Source organism: Ornithodoros turicata, chromosome 4, assembly GCF_037126465.1.
Source record: "Ornithodoros turicata isolate Travis chromosome 4, ASM3712646v1, whole genome shotgun sequence".
In the NCBI taxonomy this organism is placed as follows: domain Eukaryota; kingdom Metazoa; phylum Arthropoda; class Arachnida; order Ixodida; family Argasidae; genus Ornithodoros; species Ornithodoros turicata.
In genome coordinates, this window is record NC_088204.1 from 26,623,696 (window position 1) to 26,641,827 (window position 18,132).

Consider the following 18,132-nt stretch of genomic DNA (forward strand, 5'->3'; position numbering starts at 1 on the left):
GGCACAGTTCCCTGTGAAGTTGGCCCACTAGCAGAAAAGCGACATTGACGGGCCAAGTGGTGCCGCTTGGAGCAGCGGAAGCATCGACGCGCTGACGTGAGGCTTCGCCGTTTTCCCTCGGGTTTGAGCGGCGCTGGACAAGCCGCCGTGCGGGGATCGCACGCGCGGCAAAGGGCACACGAAGGGAGATCATGCGGTGGTGATGGCGGAGCTCAATCCGCGCGTGTTGATTCTGTGCGCACACCAGTTGGAAGCGCCGCGGCTGAAGGCAGGGGAGCTGGCGGCTCGCCTTCCGCGTGGACCGGTGGCGTGTGCCGAAGATGGTGAAGAGTGGCTTCTTCCCTTGCTTCCAATTGAATGCGTAAGAAGCCCATCAGTGCCCGAACCTCCGCGGCAGTGGACGATGTGCGTGTAGAGGGCTATGTGGTCTGCGCTGTCGCGCTCTCGCTAGAAGCGGCCAATTCCTTCCTTCTTTGCCGAAACTGCACGAAGAGATCGGGTGGGAGGCAGCGAGTAACAATCCTATAGAGAAGGTCATCGTAGCTAGATTGCGGAATTGCTAATGATTCCAAGACCCTCGTATGGCGCAAGACTTCGTCGAATAATTGACGTAGCGTGCGTCGCGTCCCCGGAACCTTGCACTGCGCGGAGTGACAACAGCTTAGCGATGTGCTCGACTGCAAGGAGCTCGGTCCCTCCGAACCGCTGCCTCAGGGCTTCAACAGCTTTCTGGTAATTAGTTCCACTAAGGCTGATCCCATCAATGGCGCGCCTGGCCTCTTCGGTAACGTAACAGAGGATATACTTCTCGACTGGAGCTAGCGCACCGTTGTTGTGGATCGTTGCCTGAAAGTGCTCCCAGAACCTGGCTCTGTCTTGCAACTTCCATCCAAACTTTGGAATCTGCAGCTTCGGCAAGGAAACAGAACGGCTAATTGATCCTTTGTGAATGGAATCGCCTAGCGCGGCGGACGGCGCAACCGGCGATGTGAGCTGTACTGCCGTTCGAAGGACTCGTCTCGTGCGAGTGATGGCCGCTTCGAGCTGCTGCTCATATTCCAGGATGCTTTGGAGTTCCTGGTCGACCTGCGCTTCGCTAGGATCAGACCGCCTAAGCCTTGGAGCGTACCCTTCCTCGCCACTAAGTACTCGACGTCGACTTCAACGTCGTCGAGGGAAACCTCCCCGGTCCGGGGTTAACGTAGTCGATTGATGGTACGAGTGACTGCTGCACGGGTCCCGGCTCGGGATCGCTTCAGGCCGTGTAACAGGTCAACGGGCATCGAGAAGGGTCGTCGTTCCTGGGTTTCGGCACCAAATATGTTTCGAATCGGACCCAAGAATTCGTGACCGACAGTTCTGATGCCTTCTACCAAACTAAACCTTTATTATTCCTCTTGTGCTCCTCGTCTTCATAGGCGCTGTGGAATTGGTTCGTTCTTCGGGACATGATATTTCTCCACTGATCTGCAGTGTTGCCGCTTGGTGCAGGTGGCACGTTCTCGGCACTCGGCAGGTACCTCTTGTTCGGGAGTCAAATTACGCCGGAGAATATGTATGCATGGAAAATGTGACACTATGGACCAACTTAAACCGAAAAAAAAGAAGAGCCCCCCCCCCCCCCCCGCCCCTCAGAAACATCCTGGTTCCGCCCCCGACGAGACATGGATGTCGTTTTCTTAATACTGGGGCGAAACGCCATTCCTAGTGAAGTGTATCCGAGTAGGTTACAGCAACATAGCACATTTAATACTGATCAATAATGCTACATGTCGAGTACGAGCGAGTGGCTCTGATGCTTGAAGGAAACCGACTGCCAAGCGAGGTGAGAGTCCATCCCGACAGCGGAGGTGCACTCTGACCCGATGTTATGGGAGCCCCGAATGTGGGCCCCTCCGTGTGGAATGCACCATTGGCGTGGGTGCCGAGGCTATCATCTTTTGAACCGCATGTCTGGCACACAGCACTCTTCCCCCTTTAGTATGTCACCGGTTGTCCGTGGCGTAGTGGTGATCTCCTGCATCGTCCTGATCTTCTAGGTGGACGAACCGGAGTCAGGAGACTTGGGTTATGAACTTCCACGTCAGACATTCAGGTGTCATCCTCTGTGGCGATCCGTGACGCAGGTCGTCGGCGCAGTTGGTCGGCGTGACGCGTCATGTCTCCGACCGCCGTTTTCACCACAGCCATCCGGGATCCTTTTTGGTTCTGTACCACTCCAGGAATCCATTTTTGTCCTCGCCCGTAATTTCGAGCGAACACTTGCGCCCCTGGCTGGAGCACACCTGTTGGCGAACTTGAACCTTTTTCTGGGCTTGGTCGTGCCTGGTCTGGTTTTGAGATAGCCTCATTGTGCAGTACTCCGAGGCTGATGAGGTCCAATCTTGACCTCATGTTGTACCCAAGTAGCATTTCCGAGGGCGATTTACCGGACACAGTGGTTGGTGATCGACGCTATGAATGCAACCAGCGGTCCACATTTGTGCGCAAATCCCCAGTCTTCATTTTCTTCAACGCATCCTTCACCGTGCGTACCGCCCTTTCTGCTAGTCCGTTTGACTGCGGGTGGTATGGGGCTGTACGAATATGTCGTATCCCATTAGCTTTCACAAAATCCTGGAATGGTTTCCCTGTGAATGGCGTGCCGTTGTCTGACACTACGCAGTGTGGAATTCCAAAACGTGCGAATACACTTCGAAGTTCCTTCACCGTTTGCACAGACGAAGCATTCTTAACCGGAATTGCTTCAATCCAACGGGAGAAGCTGTCCACTGCGATCAGTAGCATCATTCCCTCGATTGGCCCGGCATAATCAATATGCACGCGTGACCATCTTATATATAGTTGTCGATGGCCAGGACAGAGGTTCCTTTGATGGTGGCATTGACTGTGCCTGTTGACATTCCAAACAGTGCCGTGCTGTGCTTTCGATGTCGCCATCTATTCCGGGCCACCAGAATAGTGATCTTGCTACTGCTTTCATTGTTGCCATTCCAGAGTGCGTAGAGTGGAGTTCCAGTAGCATCGCATGGCGTGCTTTTGCTGGGATGATTATCCTCCTTCCCCACATAATCAGACCGTGGTCCGTCGAGAGCTCATCTCTTCGAGACCAATACTGTTGCAATGCCTTGTCTTGCAGCTTATGTGGCCATCCCTGCTGTATGGCATTCCTGAGTGCTGACAAGGTAGCATCTTGGTTTGTCAAGTCGGCTAGCTGCTTTGCTGACAGTGGCCCTTCCTCCAGGATTTGGATAGAACATACTGCTTCTGCATTTGCGAGTTCTTCCTTAGTTGCAGTTCCTCCTATGGGAAGGCGGCTTAGTGCATCCGCATTGCCGCTTTGACGTCCAGGTTTATATTCAATTTGGTAATTGTAGGCGCTCAGTATCAACGCCCATCACTGAATTCTGCTGGCTGCCGTGGATGATACAGCCTTGCCTTCTTTGAAGAGTCCTACTAACGGTTTGTGGTCTGTCCGGAGAATGAACTGTCGTCCCCACAGGTAGTCTCTTAATCGCGTGACTCCGAAAACAAGTGCCAATGCTTCCTTCTCCAGGTGGGAGTAGTTCTGTTCTGCCGCCGTGAGAGTTCTCGACCTGAATACAATTGTTCTGTCTTGTCCACCGATGCGGTGTGATAGAACTGCTGCTATTCCGTACGGCGATGCGTCGCACTCAAGCTGAAGTTCTCGGGACGGATCAAAATGTGTGAGAAATCAGGAATTTACCAACACATCTTTCGCCTTTTTGAATGCTACCTCTTGGGCGGTATCCCATTTTCAGACGGAATTATTTTTCAGTAGGTCGTACAAGGGTGTGAGCAAGGAGGACATGTTACGAATGAAGCTGCGGTAGTAAGTAAGCAGTCCCAAGAAAGATCTCAATTCTTGCACGTCTTTCGGCGCTGGCGCTTCTACTATTGCTCTCAGCTTCTTTTCTTCGGGATGAAGTTCTCTTTTGTCAATGCGATGTCCCAAGTACAAAATTTCCGACATGTGAAACTCACATTTGTCCTCCCTCAGGCGAACACCGTTGTCCTGTAGACGCTGGAGAACCTTATGCAGGGTTTGTCCGAAGTTCGCCTCCCGTTCTCCAATAAGGATGTCATCGAGAAAGACTTGCGTTCCAGGAATTTCTCTCAGCAAGGATTCCATCCGACGCTGGAAGATCGCTGGCGCAGAAACGATGCCATAGGGTAGACACTTGTAGCTGTACAGGCCTCGATGGGTGTTTATTACCGCGATCTTCTGTGAGTCTTCATCAAGTGGAATCTGCTGGTATGCGTCGCGTAAGTCCAATTTCGAAAAGCACCCCGCTCCACTAAGCGACGCAAACATGTCTTCAATCTTCGGAAGAGGATATTGTTCAACGTCACAGACTTGGTTCAGCGTAACCTTGAAATCGCCGCATATGCTTACTGTACCATCTTTCTTCATGACGGGCACGATAGGTGTCGCCCATTCGGAATGGGTCACCGGTGTGAGCACTCCCGCTTCACACAGCCGATCAAGTTCCGCGGACACTTTGTCGCGCATTACATACGGAAGAGATCTTGCTTTGCAGAAGTTGGGCGTTATGCCTTGCTTCAAATGTAGATGAGCAGGTGGACCTACCACGAGACCGATGCCTGGCTCAAACAAGGATTTGAATTCCTGCTTCAGATTGGTTACTTTGCCTTCGCTGTTAAAGGGACTGTCGCATCCGGAACCGTGGTTACGAATCCAATACCAATGTGTTCGGTACACTACCACCGAGCTATTTGCCAAATTTTCTCCTTCCAAAACGGACCGGGTGATGAGGAATCGAATTTAAAAGATACGGTTTCGTTTTGATCCTCGAAAGCGCCAGCGCCAACAACATCTCGTGACGCAAGGTGGAATCTGGCTAATCCGCTGTGAAGGACGCTGTCGTCTGCCGCCAAGTCTGGGGCTGCTTTGTTTTTTTCCGGCACGTCGTCCGTATTCACATGTGACACTTTCTAGTGACGCGGATACTATCTCTACGCTTGCATCCTTCGCGTGATATGTCGTTTGGAAACCGACGCAGCGTTCCGGACTCCAGGAAAACTTCCTTCGAAAACCTCGATGTTTGATTTCGCACGCCAAGGATACAGGTACAGCCAGACCCCAGACGAAGCGAAAGTTGGAAGCAGCTACATCACTAGCGGGTATCCAGATGAAGCAAGGAGTGTTCATGCTGTCCGTGTATGCTCCTCGCATTTCACCGATAATGTGTACCTGGATGAGAACATCATGCAAGTGCAACTTGGATTGACACAAAAAAGGAACGAATTGAAACCTGACGCCGTTCCGACAGTGTTCCACAAACAAAGCGAGCCAGCAACTTCGACAGTAAGTCACAATGTCTATGTAGTTTCCCAATCGGGTCTGTCACTCTTGCGCGTGAGTAACTTAGCAGCAAAAGACGAAATCGGTACAACGTAAGGTATCCCCTAACCTATGATTAATAACTAGATAAATAAAATACAATAAACAAGTAAAAGAACATGTCATTCATATGAACGTGATTGGCTTTTCTCGTTGTCGGACGCGTTATCATGAAACTTTCCGTGTTACTGAACCTGTGACTTTTGTGGAATGTGGTAGACATAATTGGTTTTCATGTGTATTGCAGCTGCAGGCAGCTCGACAGGGTCAAGCGCAAGTGGTACGTATATTACTTAAATACATATAATGTGTTTACAATTTTTGGACACAGAACAGTTCGCAAACTATGAACCCCGATCACTAAAAGGAAGAACTGACGCTGTTTGTGTGCTGGTGTTAGAATCAGGCACTATATACAAACAGTACCTCTGTCCGTAACATAAGCGCCATAAACCACTTCCCAGTTTCCTTTTATCTCTCTGTTTGTGAACTGTTTGTGTGCTGTAGGGCGGCGGTTTTTGCGGTTGTCGTAGCCAACTTGAGGTGCACTTTTGACGTTATGTGTTATAGAAGGACCAGGTGCTGCTGATCCAAGTCCCATCCATCCACGAAACGGCATCAAACAATGTACGTGTGTGCACGGCAATTTTGCTGAGAGACCTGGTTTTTACACTAATGCCTTTACGACGCCTCTGACAAATTAGGATCTTCCAGAACAGTGCTTTCTTCATCCAAGTTCAAGAAGTAAAGAGAATGACTTCATGGCTTCTACTGACATCTCACAGCTACATGCCAAGACAAAATAACTTGACAACAGGAAATGAAAAGAAAAAAAAAGGTCCGTTTCAGGTCCACCCAAATCTTTGTGCAGAGGCTGACAACAACAACGGTATTGTGAGATGATGAATGATGCTGATGCAGCGTTGAGATTAAGCCCTTGTTTCCTTTTTCGCAATGCTATACATTACTGCTGGTTAAATGTAAAATGATGCACCTACCTCCAGACATTAAAGGGGCTACCAGAGATGTAGTGTCAATTCAACAGAAAAGCTGCATGTTCTGCGAGGCACTGTCACATAAGCATTGGCCAAATTTGCTGTCCTGTGAGCTTTGATAGGATATGCCATAGATAGTAAGAGGCCTCTTACTATAAAAGGGAGGTGCATTATTCGAGTAGTGTTGTCTGAGGCATGAGGGTCATTTCAGGATGTACTAACCCTTCCAAAATTTTACACTTTGTTGTGCCCAGAGATCGATCCAGATCCCCCCCAACACCCAGAGTTATTTTCCTGTGTACCACTGTTATAATGAAATCATCCAATTTACTGTCCAACCGTCCCGTTTTCATTGCAATTGAAGTACTTACAAAACTGTTTATTTTATTTTTTTATTTTTGTAAGTCCCCGCTTCAGATCCCAAGAGACATTGCCAGTGTGGTGCACGCTGATAACTGTCTGTGCATAGCAAATAATAAATATCTGTGTGTGAAGAGTTGGATGTGGACTTGTGCAATGTCTCTTGAATGGACAACACTCAGTCAACACAAAGATTTATTCACATTTTCGTAACTTATTGCCTGTCATTATAATAATTATTATAATACATAGACAAGAGGTAATGCTCTGCCAAGGATCTCTGAAGTTACAATCTTGAAAGCTGTTTTCAAAACAGTGGTGCTAAAAAAATTGGATCAATGGCAGGTATCAAAATTTGTTTTGCTGTATCAAGGCAGAACAATCTTCCGTGGTAATGACAAATTTTGGACATTCCCAGACAGATGTATCACTTACTATGATAATAAGGTGTAACTGTACCATTAGTGAGTTATGAAACGTTACCTGAAATTATTTGACGTGTTATATCCCTCACATGCTATAATACTGCCAACGATAAGAAGCATTACACTACCATTAAAAGTATAACTGTCACTTATGGCCAGGTAGTTTATTGCTCCTGCCTATTCCTTTGCACTTCTCGGGATTACTGTGGTAACACAGATTCTGTTTCACACTTCTCAATTGGAAACTACACAAGTCTATTATGGTGTAGGTGTGAACAGGAAATGAGGCACACTAAAGATGATAGTCCCGATAGGACCAGGATGGAAAAACGTTGGCGAATCATGCGGACGACACACCCTGGTATCTGTCGTCTGTTTCTCGGTCCAAGGAATCTCCAAACTCAGCTTGTAAACACACAATAAGCAGTGAACCTGACGTAGCTGTAAAAGGAAAGGACACTTTCCTAAACACGTAGCACAGTAATTTCCTGACAATCATTCTAATCCTAACCCGGCCTTTGAGTTGCACAGTTGGTTAGAGCATTCGTAACTTGCATGGGGCATTCGTCGTGTGTGCAAACAACGACGACAACTACGAAAATAAGGATTGCTCAACGTGCCTATCTATCGTGGGCACAGTAGGCGAAGACTGTGATCGTCGCTGCAATACTGCGGTGGATACACCACCAGAAGTTCTGGCCGATGACAGAGAGCTGGGAACAAAGTGTGATGCGTGCGTGTGGTGCGTGCCGTCATTGCACAACTCTGCCACTTCACCAGCACTGCAGCATATAGGTGCTCATCCGGTTCCTGGGAAGCACAGACGCCGCACAAACACTTGGATTGTTTCCTGCGTCGTAGTGTGAATGTCACGGGATTAAGTATTGAGCACTCCGATCATGAACGTACCTAAAGCAGTGGTCCTGAGGCTCGTTCTGTTGCGCTAACGCAGCTGCGGCACGTACATCACCAGCGACTTGCAGAAGAAGCGGATCCGTCGAATATGGGCCGTCATCAAACATGCATATTCGTCACGGGAGCTATTACTAAAGGCATTTGAACAGCACGATTCGCCACTTCCGCGTTCGGAGTCCGCCATCTCCGTATGTGCCGTCGCCTTTGTCTCCCTGACCTTGCTCATGCAAGCTGCAAGCCGCGGGGACTCCTCTGGCTCGCTGCGTTCTTATTGGTCAGATTCCTTGTGACGTTGCTAAAGATTCTCAGCAGGGAGTTCCGCTTGACGACCGCATCCGTCGTCTGCTGTAGCGCCGCTTACACACGAATTATGCAAAAAGTATTCCGTCGATCGGAATGGGACTTTCGGAGTCATGGTCAGTGAAGGACGGGGAATCTCATTTCACTGTGGTTTCGGAATCGATCTGTGGTCGATGCGACTGTCCCTTTAACGGCATTCACGTTGACGGTAAGGAGATCCGGCGCTGCAATTACATCACGACCACATAGTCTTGGGCCCTCACGGTCAATGACGTAAAGCGAAGCTGTTGCCGTCCGGTATCCGCGTAAGTGACTTCCATTATCAGAACGCCTAGCACTGGTAGCTGACCCATGTAGCATGATAACTTGCGTTGGCATGGCAATAACGTTGGCCAGGAGGCTTGATGCTTCCTGTACGTGCTAGCAGGTATCAACGTAACAGACGAACCTGTGTCAACTTCCATGTCGACCGGGATGTCCATCCAACGAGTGGTGATGATCCACGGGCGCGGCGTTGCCTGGGTGTCGACACTATGGATTCCATGCAGGTTAAGGCTTGCCTCTGAGGTCGCCCCTTCTGTTGAAATAGCATTCGTCCGACCATGTGCTCGTGATCTTGGTTGTCGTGAGTCTGACAAGCACATCTTTGCAAGGTGTCCCTTCTTTTTACAGCGGTGGCACTCAGTAGTCTTAAATGGACATGCTGGTGCTCCGTGGTCGCTTCTTCCGCAACGTATGCACTTAAATTTCTGACTTGCCTGTCTTGGTGGGGTTCCTTTAGGCTTTTCACCAACCGGACGTTGTCGACCCTTTCGGTTGCTGATCCGGTTCACTGAGTTGTCCGGAGGCTGACTCAGTTCCGTGGCATTCTTGGTTGCCATTTCTACGGCGCACGCAAGTGTAGTAGCTTTCTCCAAGGTCAATTCCCGCTCAGCAAGCAATCGCTTTTGTATGCCAATGTCCCTGACACCACATACTAGCCTGTCCCGTATCATCGTATCCAGAGTGGTTCCGAATTCTCAGAACTCAGATAGTTTTCTCAATTCAGCGATAAATGTAGATACAGTTTCGTATCTGCGTAGTAGATAAAATGTAAATGTAGATAAATGTAGATACGTTTTCCTGCTGGACACGAGAGTTGAAACGGAAACGTTCCACAATTTCAGACGGTTTCGGGGCGAAGTGACTGCTGAGTGTTGCTGCTAGTTCCACGAAGGTCTTTGTGCTCGGCTTGGCCGGGGTCAGGAGACCCCGAAGTAGCCCGTAGGTTTTCGGTCCCACAACCGAGAGAAAAATACCGGTGCGCCGGTTCCCGTCTGTAATCTTGTTTCCGACGAAGTACTGTTCTGACCTTTCAACGTAGTGACTCCATGGTTCCACGTCCGCGTCGAAGGCTGGGGCGGTTCCGGAAGTAGCCATCTTGCCTCCTCGCTCCGGAGAACAAAGGGAAACGCAGTCTCGTCGGATGAGATGTTTTCAGACGTGCGGTGACTGACGTGTGGTCGCGTATGTTTTCGAGGATGCGCAATGAACAAAATAAAGAAAAAATGGTGTTCCTTCACGAATTTTTTGTGAACGATCTATCGAACGGATTTTTGTTCTGAAAACGGCTTTGGTATCAGGCGACCGAAGAGATCAGATGTTCTCTTTGAGACAACTTCGTAGCTTTTATAATTGAAAAGTTAGAAAATTAATTACCGCTAATTAATTAACAAGGCGCGATGAAAAAAATATTTTTGGATAGACCACACAACTGATAAACACGTACAATTGGTTCCATTTGTGTCCAGCACTCCGTCTTTTTTTAGCCCCTGGTCCTTTTTCGGTGGGACACCCTGTATGGATGCACGCTGACCACTGCATCTCTCCTTCACCGTTGCAGCTGCTCTGTGGTCACGCTTCTTTATCTCTTCCACACCTTTGGATTGCTGTTCTTCCCCAACTTCAATATCTTCCGCAGAACGTAACACCAACCACAGAAGATGACTGACTCACCAATTTACGACATCGCCTGGACGTAACCTAGGAGAAAATACAATGTAAAAAAATCCAACAACAGAAATAGCTTGCCTGAAAAACGTGCCTACTTGCTTGTGTAATCCAGGTGTAAAGTGCAATGTAGGCTTCTCTAATACACGCATCAACGTTCGTGCATGAAGCGCAATGTTCGTTGTCTCCGTCCCTCAGTCGTTGTGTCCAGCCTGCCGGTGATCAGGACCACTGGGAATCAGAGCGAAGATGAACGAAAATGCGTCGTGCGGATGAATAATTACTTCATAGATATAATACGCACCTTAAGTGACTCCAATCTTGAAAGCGTCGAACGAGTTTCTTCAAAGACCGAGCAGACTCGTCCTAGCTCCCCGACCTTTCAAAACAAACTGATTTGCCAGCGGTTGCAAGAAACGCATTCTTCCAAAACGTGCGCTACCTCACGGTCACAGGTTCTAGTTATTGCACTTGTTTGATAGAATGATAGTGCTGATCCATTACGGCACTGCTACATAAGGGAATTTATAAACTGGTATTCGAAATCACGCGAAATATTTTTTGCAGCGCATGGGGATCGTGAGAAGGCGTTTGTACTCATGCTCCGGAAACACGCGGCCCACATGAGGTACAGACAGATCGCGCTTAAAAGGTACCTAGCCGGTACGGATGGGTCTCGGAGCCCTTGTACCCTTTGAATTTCGCAGCGGTCGCGAACTGTTACCTGCTGGTTGAGGACTGTACCGCATGTGTACCGCTTGGCCCAGGTGCGAGTCCTCTTTCATGCGGTACATACCAGGTGCCGAATTTAGAGTGTAACTTTGGAGGTAATGCTTCGAGACCGTTTTGTTTGCGGTGTCCAGGATCCCAACCTGCAGCAATGCCTTCTTGCTGAGGGCGACATTTCATTTCAACGAGCTTTACGTCTCGCTTTGGCAAGTGAGTCTGAAGCAAGCCAACAAGCGACAGTTCAGGCGTCCAAGCCGCCGGAAGAAGTGCATACTCTGACCAGGCAGGGCAAGCATCGAGGAGGCAAGAAATGCTTCCTTTGCACTCCGGATCATCTCCCGTCTGACTGCCAGCATCAAGATTCAGTTTGCCGTTACTGCAACAAAGAAGACCATTTAAAAGGTCTTGTTACAAGAAGGAAAAAGCTTCTAAACGCCGTGAAAAGAAAACTGCGCTGCACATTATACGTCTCAGTCAAACTCCGTCGAGACAGGTTCAACACTTGGTCTGTTTGCCATCAACGCCGTCTGTTACGATGCTTCAACTAGGTATGCCGTTCACGTATCCCTAAAGAGACGTCCTTTAACGATGGAGGTTGATTGAGGGAGATTCGACCATCAGTCCGGCTACATTTAAGTCTTTGTGGCCATCCAGCACTCAAGATCACGGGAACCGTCCATGTAACTGTACGTCACAAGGAGACGGTCCCCAGGCTTCCTATGTCTGTGGCCCATGGAGAAGGTCTAGGGGCCCGATCTTAAACTTGCCGATATCTTTTAACGCGCGTTAAATGCATGACTTCGGCCCGTGATTCGCCGCGAGTTCTTGCGTGGGCCTACCAAAGCAGCTTTGGAGCGCGCGAACTTTAAATATAACGAGAGCGATAACTATGTGAAACTTCAAGATCGAGGCCCAGGTCTCCTTAACTGTGATTGGTTTCATGCTCTGGGCATCAGCGTCTCTCGAATCAACTCTGTACAACCCCGCGCACTCCACTACAGTTCAGTACTGTCAAAGGATCTATGTGGTCACCTCGGTGAAGTAGTTCACATTGGCCTTCAAGTGGGAGCCCAACCGGAGTTCATGACATGCCGACCTGTACCTTTCGCCATTCGGAAGGAAGTCGAGGCTGAACTGGACAAACTGCAGTTACAAGGAATTTTGGAACCTCTACAATCTTCGTCCTCGGCGACACGCCTCGTGGTCCTTCGCGAGAAAGATGGTTCCCCTCGACTCTGCGGGGACTACAGGCACACAGTTAATACTGCCTCAACATCAACCGCTTACCCACTACCTACTGCAGCGAAGCTTCTAGCGACCATTCAGGGAGGCAAATTTTCTCTCGAATTGACCTGGCACAGGCGTATCAGCAGCTTCGCCAGAGCGAAAGTTCTAGTCATCACCATTCCGAAAGGATTGTACGAAGTCAAAGTCTGTCTTTCGTTGTTTCCGTTTCACCGCCCGTCTTCCAGAGGTTCATGGATACACCACTGGCTTGCTTAGAAGGTACTGGTGCGTACCTCGAGGACATCATTATGTCGGCAGCGGATCCTGAGGAGCATTACGACGATTGTCGGCAGTACTGGAACGGCAGGTGAAGGCTAAGTAAAAAAGAAAAGTGAATATTTGATGTAACAAGCTTTGAATTCCTGGGCTACAATGTCGACGGATCTGGAGTTAGGCCGGCAAAGGATAAGGTCAAAGCAGTCGTTGATGCATCGGAACCCCGAGACATAAAGGAGCTGCACTCTTTCCTTGACATGCTCAGCTATTACGACATTTTCTTGCTTGTAAGAGCATAGATTGCTGAGCCATTGTACCGTCTTCTGGATAAAGATGCAGCTTGGAGTTGGCGAGCTGATCAACGAGACGCTTGGAAGAATCTCAAGGAGTTGTTTTCTTCGTCACAAGTCCATCCCACTTCGACGAGACATGTCCTCTCCTTTTGGCTTGCGACGCATCGCCTTACGGGTGTTGGAGCTGTCCTCCCACAGAGCGACGACGCCGGGTACGAGCGCCCGGCGCTTCACGTACTCTGGGCAAAAGTGAACGGAATTACGCTCAGCTCAACAAAATAAGGCTTGGCCGTCATTTTCGGCATTACGCATTTCCATCAGTACACAGCCGGAAGGCGAGTCCTGATATTCAGGGACCACAAGCAATTGTTGGGCATAATGGGTCACGGATGCCTCTACCCCAGATGCTGTCTCCACGTATGTTGCGCTTGTGCCTTCAGTTCAGCGTGTATGATTATGAGCTGCACTACCGTCCTGGCTCAGCACATCAGAACGCAGACGTCTGCGTCGTCTGCGACTTTTGCAGTCGTCTGCCGCTGCCAGTCCAGGAAGTCTTGTGGCAGTCTTGTGGGGGGTCTCCTTCCGCACATGTTCTTACCTATGTTTCCTGCACTGTTATGGATGCTTTTCCTGTCTCTGTAGCAAGCCTTCACTACTTTGACGCTACGTTCTTGCTCGGCTAGCACAGACCAGCTAATCACGACCACGTGCTTCCTAACATCTCTTTCAAGGCCGTGACGTAATGCTGCAACAGTTTACTTAAGCGCCGTTGGAGCAGCTGGACTTCGCAGTCTTGTGGGGGTCTCCTTCCGCACATGTTCTTGCCTATGTTTTCTGCACTGTTATAGATGAGAAATTAGACCGTTTCTTTTTTATTACGAGTGTGCATGCAGCTGTACCCCGCAGGGCTGCAGTATAGGGGTTTCTCTTATTCTGTTGTGCTCTATGCTGAGATTGTTAGAATCGATCGTATCTTAGAATGTCTAATACAGACAAAGAACTGTGCTACTCCAGCATGCAACCTGTTGGGAAAGACATTCGTGATCCACGCCGTATTTGCTCAACCCATTTCTCTGACGAGTCGTACGAAATGGTAGCAGCGGACGGTCGAAAACTTCTCAAACGGACAGTTCCGACACCAGTGTTTCTCCTTGTGACGTCTGACGATGCGAACACCAGTGCACACGAGGTATGTACCGATACACAGGAATAATGCATATATAGATATAGTTCATTTCAAATTCAGATTGATTTTTGTGATGTCTGCACTGCATAATGTACCAAACGGAACACCCCTTCCATTGGGGAGCCCTGAGCTCTCGCAGGAGACTATAAGCATCAGATAAAGTGTGCGCTATAGATACTGACCGTATTATTCATTTATATCAACGACACAGGCTTCCATCGTGGTTGACAAGAAAGTGAAAATCGGAAGTAAAAGTTTGCAAACGGATGATTTACCGTCGACACCTCTCAACCTTTATCCAGTGATGATTTCAACACTTATTGTCCATACACACTCACACACACAGGTGGGTCAAGCTCTTGTTTTGTTTAACATTTTAACTTCTGCATTCCTTGCAGGTGCATGATATGACAATATCTTCACCACTGGTGGAACCAGCTGTTGAGTCAACAGTTTTGAATGGTACATAGCCTGCTGATACTGCTGCTTCACTAGATCAGAAGAAGTACATCAAATTCAGAACTCCACTGGTAGAACTGTTTGAGAAATGCAGGACTTACGGTGCACCGCCACACTGCTCACTGACTGAAACAGACTGAAACATTCAAATAATTTATTTTACTAAAACACAAGCTTTCGAATAGAGTCTGTCCTTCCTTCATCAGGTACGATACAGACACACACACACACACACTTGGTACAGATATTTATACTGATGTACAGTAGAGAAAGGGGACAAAGAAGTTGGTGAGGAGAAAATACTAATTCTTGTTAGAAAGGATTGTGGGTGCAAAAAAAAATACAAAAGAAGGCACACGAGCTTTGCGTACTTGAATTTTCTGTTACAATAATTCTATCTGCAACAATGACGTAAAAGGTAAAAAGAACTAGCTTGTAGTTACTTATAGTAAACAATCTCAATATGCAATTGCCATGCTTGGAAATGATTATGGGTCATGTAGTCCACAAGATCTTGTAACAGAGGGTTAAAAAAAGCTTGAGGCTGCGGTCAAGTCCCGTGCATGTGCTGAGCTAAACCCGTGGATGCAACATACTTGTAACCACCTTTACAGGTGTAGTTCCAATTCTGAAGGAAATCCAGAGCTTCTGCTTACCATGTAGAGAAGCATGAGCTTACGTATTCAAATGAGCAAATTCAGGAAGCACTGTATACTAACTTCGAGATAATTGTCTGAGTTTGACCTGGCACGCTATCAACATCCGTGGTAGCCATTAGAGACCATGTTTCGATATAAAGAGCGGGATATATATATATATCGATATATAGGGTAGACGCTTAGACATAACCATATTATCTTTTCTTGGCAGAGGATGTAGATCATCTCCTGAGGAAACACCGACAACTTGCAAAGCTGTAAACTACAGTGAAATGGTAGCGGTCTGCAAAAGCCCTGAGCCCGCACCAATGACTGCAATTGGACTGGTATGATGGAAAACATGGGAATTTATAATCAGAAATTGAGAAAGGGTTACGAAGATGGATGTGCACAGAAAACGTCTAAAATTTTACTTCACATGCTTGTGGAGTTAATGATAGGGATGCCTCTGAAGAGAAGCCTCTCTTGAAGACACTGGCATGTCCCCACCTGAAACCTTCTTATACTGATGAAGTCATGAACTCGATCGTGATGTTTGATAGGCAAGGTGATAGCCTATATTCTCTTTAAGGTTATGGACTGGAACGAGTTTGTAGCAAACACCTGTGCATTGAAAAGAAGAAGAAAAAAAGCATGCATACATTGCGTTACTGGTTGGTAGGAGATAAAGCACTTGCAAATTGATATGGGCACAGTATGATGATGTTCTCCTTCCTTGTTTGTTTGTTTACTGCTCTCACTCGTATGTTCATTCATAAAAACAGTGGTCAATAAAGCCATTTACAAGCTTTGGTGTCTGTAGAATGTATTTTTCTGTGTAGTGGCTGTCTGGTTACTCCAGAAGGGTATATAACAGACCTCTATTATGCATGAAAGCTGTGTGATCAAGCAGTGTTCACGACCAAACAAGCCAGTGTACCTCTGTCAAGATGGCAGGCGTTCAATGCTGCCCACAAGCACCTGAAAGAAAAGTGAGAGCTTCACCTCAGTGAAAGCGAATAACCATACACATGATCAGACAGCACCTACTGTATCACACGTCAAAAAGGCAAAAGCCTTTGTATGCTTCAGAAGGAAAGTTTTCCCTTATGGCATGTACAGCACATGCTTCGAGGACTTTTCTGCAGTGCTTTCCTAATGGCCCCCAGAGCCACCTGGTAAACAACAACAACAACTTTATTTTCGGCCTCGGAGAGTGGGGAGTTTCATCGCAACAGGCGATACTGTACCCCAGTGCTTGGTGGAATGGGGGGAATAAAATAACGTGCCCCTTTACAATAACGATCGAAGTTCCATGGTGTCCAGAAATGTCAGAAGACCTTTGAGCGCAGAGCGTTGCTGGGCTGGATTGGGCCAGGGACCAAGCAATTTCGGTAGGGAGAAAGGGCGAGAGTCCAGCTGACGAAGAGACTCGGAGAGTGTGGTTCGGGAAGGTTCGTAGTGAGGGCAATGAAGAAGAATGTGCTCCAGATCCTCAAGAGCACCACAGTGGCAGCAGGTGGGAGAATCAATTTGTCTGAAGCGGTAACGCCACTGAGCTGTAAAGGCCACATCGAGGCGGTTTATAGGCAACGTACCGAAAGTTCCTGCATGTACCATGGACAGCGTAAAATTATGATATGTACTTTAATTATAACAAACTGAAGGCACACGCGAATGAACTCAATTGTTCACTTCGCTGTTCCTGATAAGGGCGTTGTCGTCGCTTTCTCTCACGTAGCAGTAGAACACCTGGAGCACCTCAGTCTCCAGTCACAGTATTTCAAAGTGCATATTTCTTGAAATGCAACCGGTGAGCTGCTTCAGTAACGTCACATTTGGCGGGAACAAAGGCATTCGTCTGCCGTCGGCATCGGCACGCATTTGCCGCAAGGACACCTGAACCGAAGGAGCAATACCATGTTTCCGCTGTGAGACTCTCAACATTTTCAGTACACATGAAGACCGTTTCCCACGCGGCCAGGTGACGGCGATGACGGCAATTCATCCTCCGTCGACGATCATGCGGATGACATCGTGTCATGCTGTGTCTCCGGCATGCCCTCGTAAGAACAAAAGTTTTGCCGGCGTGACTGCTGGACTATCCCAAGCTCGAGGGCATTCAGGTTTGGAAGAATCTACATCACACGGCGTGGACCCCAAATTATTTCAGCCCTCACATCACGTCCCGGTCTGTGGCCATTACGGCCACAGACCGGGACGTGCGAATGCGGATGAGAAGGGCGGATGAGAAAGGCGAAACTAGCCATAGCCGACACGAGCCAACCCAGTGTTGTTGCTGAGGGAGTACTCAGCTTTGTGCTCGAATGCAATCTTTGCAATTCGACTACTCAAAGAAAAGAGGGATTCGAAAAGAAATAGTTCGTAACTGAGATGTACTCTTCCTAGGCTTTCATAAAATCATAAGGTTACCCTGGGTTGAAATTTACTTTACAGTTCTCTGTCAGAGCTATAGTGTTGCAAATATGTTTTGTTCAGTGCCACTAGGGCACCTGCCAAGTGCAGACACATAATTATGTACTCTTATTCAACAATTCTTTCTTTTTTGTTGTTTATATTGTTTAAGCAAAGGAAGATGCTATATATGTTTTTGCAATTTCCACACTCAAGATATGCCTGTTTATTGTAAGACGAATTCTTTTGTGTACAAAGAGGATTGCACCACAGGCAAATGCCTCCCAGTCCTACGTTACAACTTGTGTCTTTATATATGTTTGAAAAAGAATAAAACTGAAAATGAAGACTAAGCACAACCGCCTGGCGACGTTCTTCTCCTCGAAGCTCAGCTTCGAGGAGAAGAGCTGAGCGGATTGCAGATCTCACTCGAAAAGATCCTGTCCTGGCAATCGTTTACAAGGATATACGGTCAGGAAAACGAATCTTTGGCAATGACAACACTTGAAGCCATTTAGGAACCGCAGAACGGAGCTATC

General features: G+C 47.9%; 2 protein-coding genes across 2 annotated transcripts; both read right to left on the minus strand.

Annotated features, from left to right (window-relative positions):
* Positions 1–543: 543 nt before the first annotated feature.
* LOC135392230 (uncharacterized) lies at positions 544–2,351 on the minus strand. Its single transcript, XM_064622951.1, has 2 exons — positions 2,215–2,351; positions 544–1,096 (listed from the first exon to the last, which is right to left on the minus strand). Exons 1-2 carry the CDS (start codon positions 2,349–2,351, stop codon positions 544–546), a joined length of 690 nt encoding a protein of 229 aa, XP_064479021.1.
* A 1,427-nt stretch (positions 2,352–3,778) lies between these two features.
* Positions 3,779–4,534, minus strand: LOC135392232 (uncharacterized protein K02A2.6-like). Its single transcript, XM_064622952.1, has one exon. The coding sequence runs from the start codon at positions 4,532–4,534 to the stop codon at positions 3,779–3,781; it is 756 nt and encodes a 251-aa protein (XP_064479022.1).
* Positions 4,535–18,132: the final 13,598 nt, after the last annotated feature.

Excerpts from the sequence above, each read along its gene's own strand:
- LOC135392230 (XM_064622951.1), bottom strand. The coding sequence starts at position 2,351 with ATGAGGCTATCTCAAAACCAGACCAGGCACGACCAAGCCCAGAAAAAG. Across the intron at positions 1,097-2,214 it reads AAAAATGGATTCCTGGAGTG|CGAAGCGCAGGTCGACCAGG; the intron begins GTACAGAACCAA and ends GTCTGATCCTAG.
- LOC135392232 (XM_064622952.1), bottom strand. The coding sequence starts at position 4,534 with ATGCGCGACAAAGTGTCCGCGGAACTTGATCGGCTGTGTGAAGCGGGA.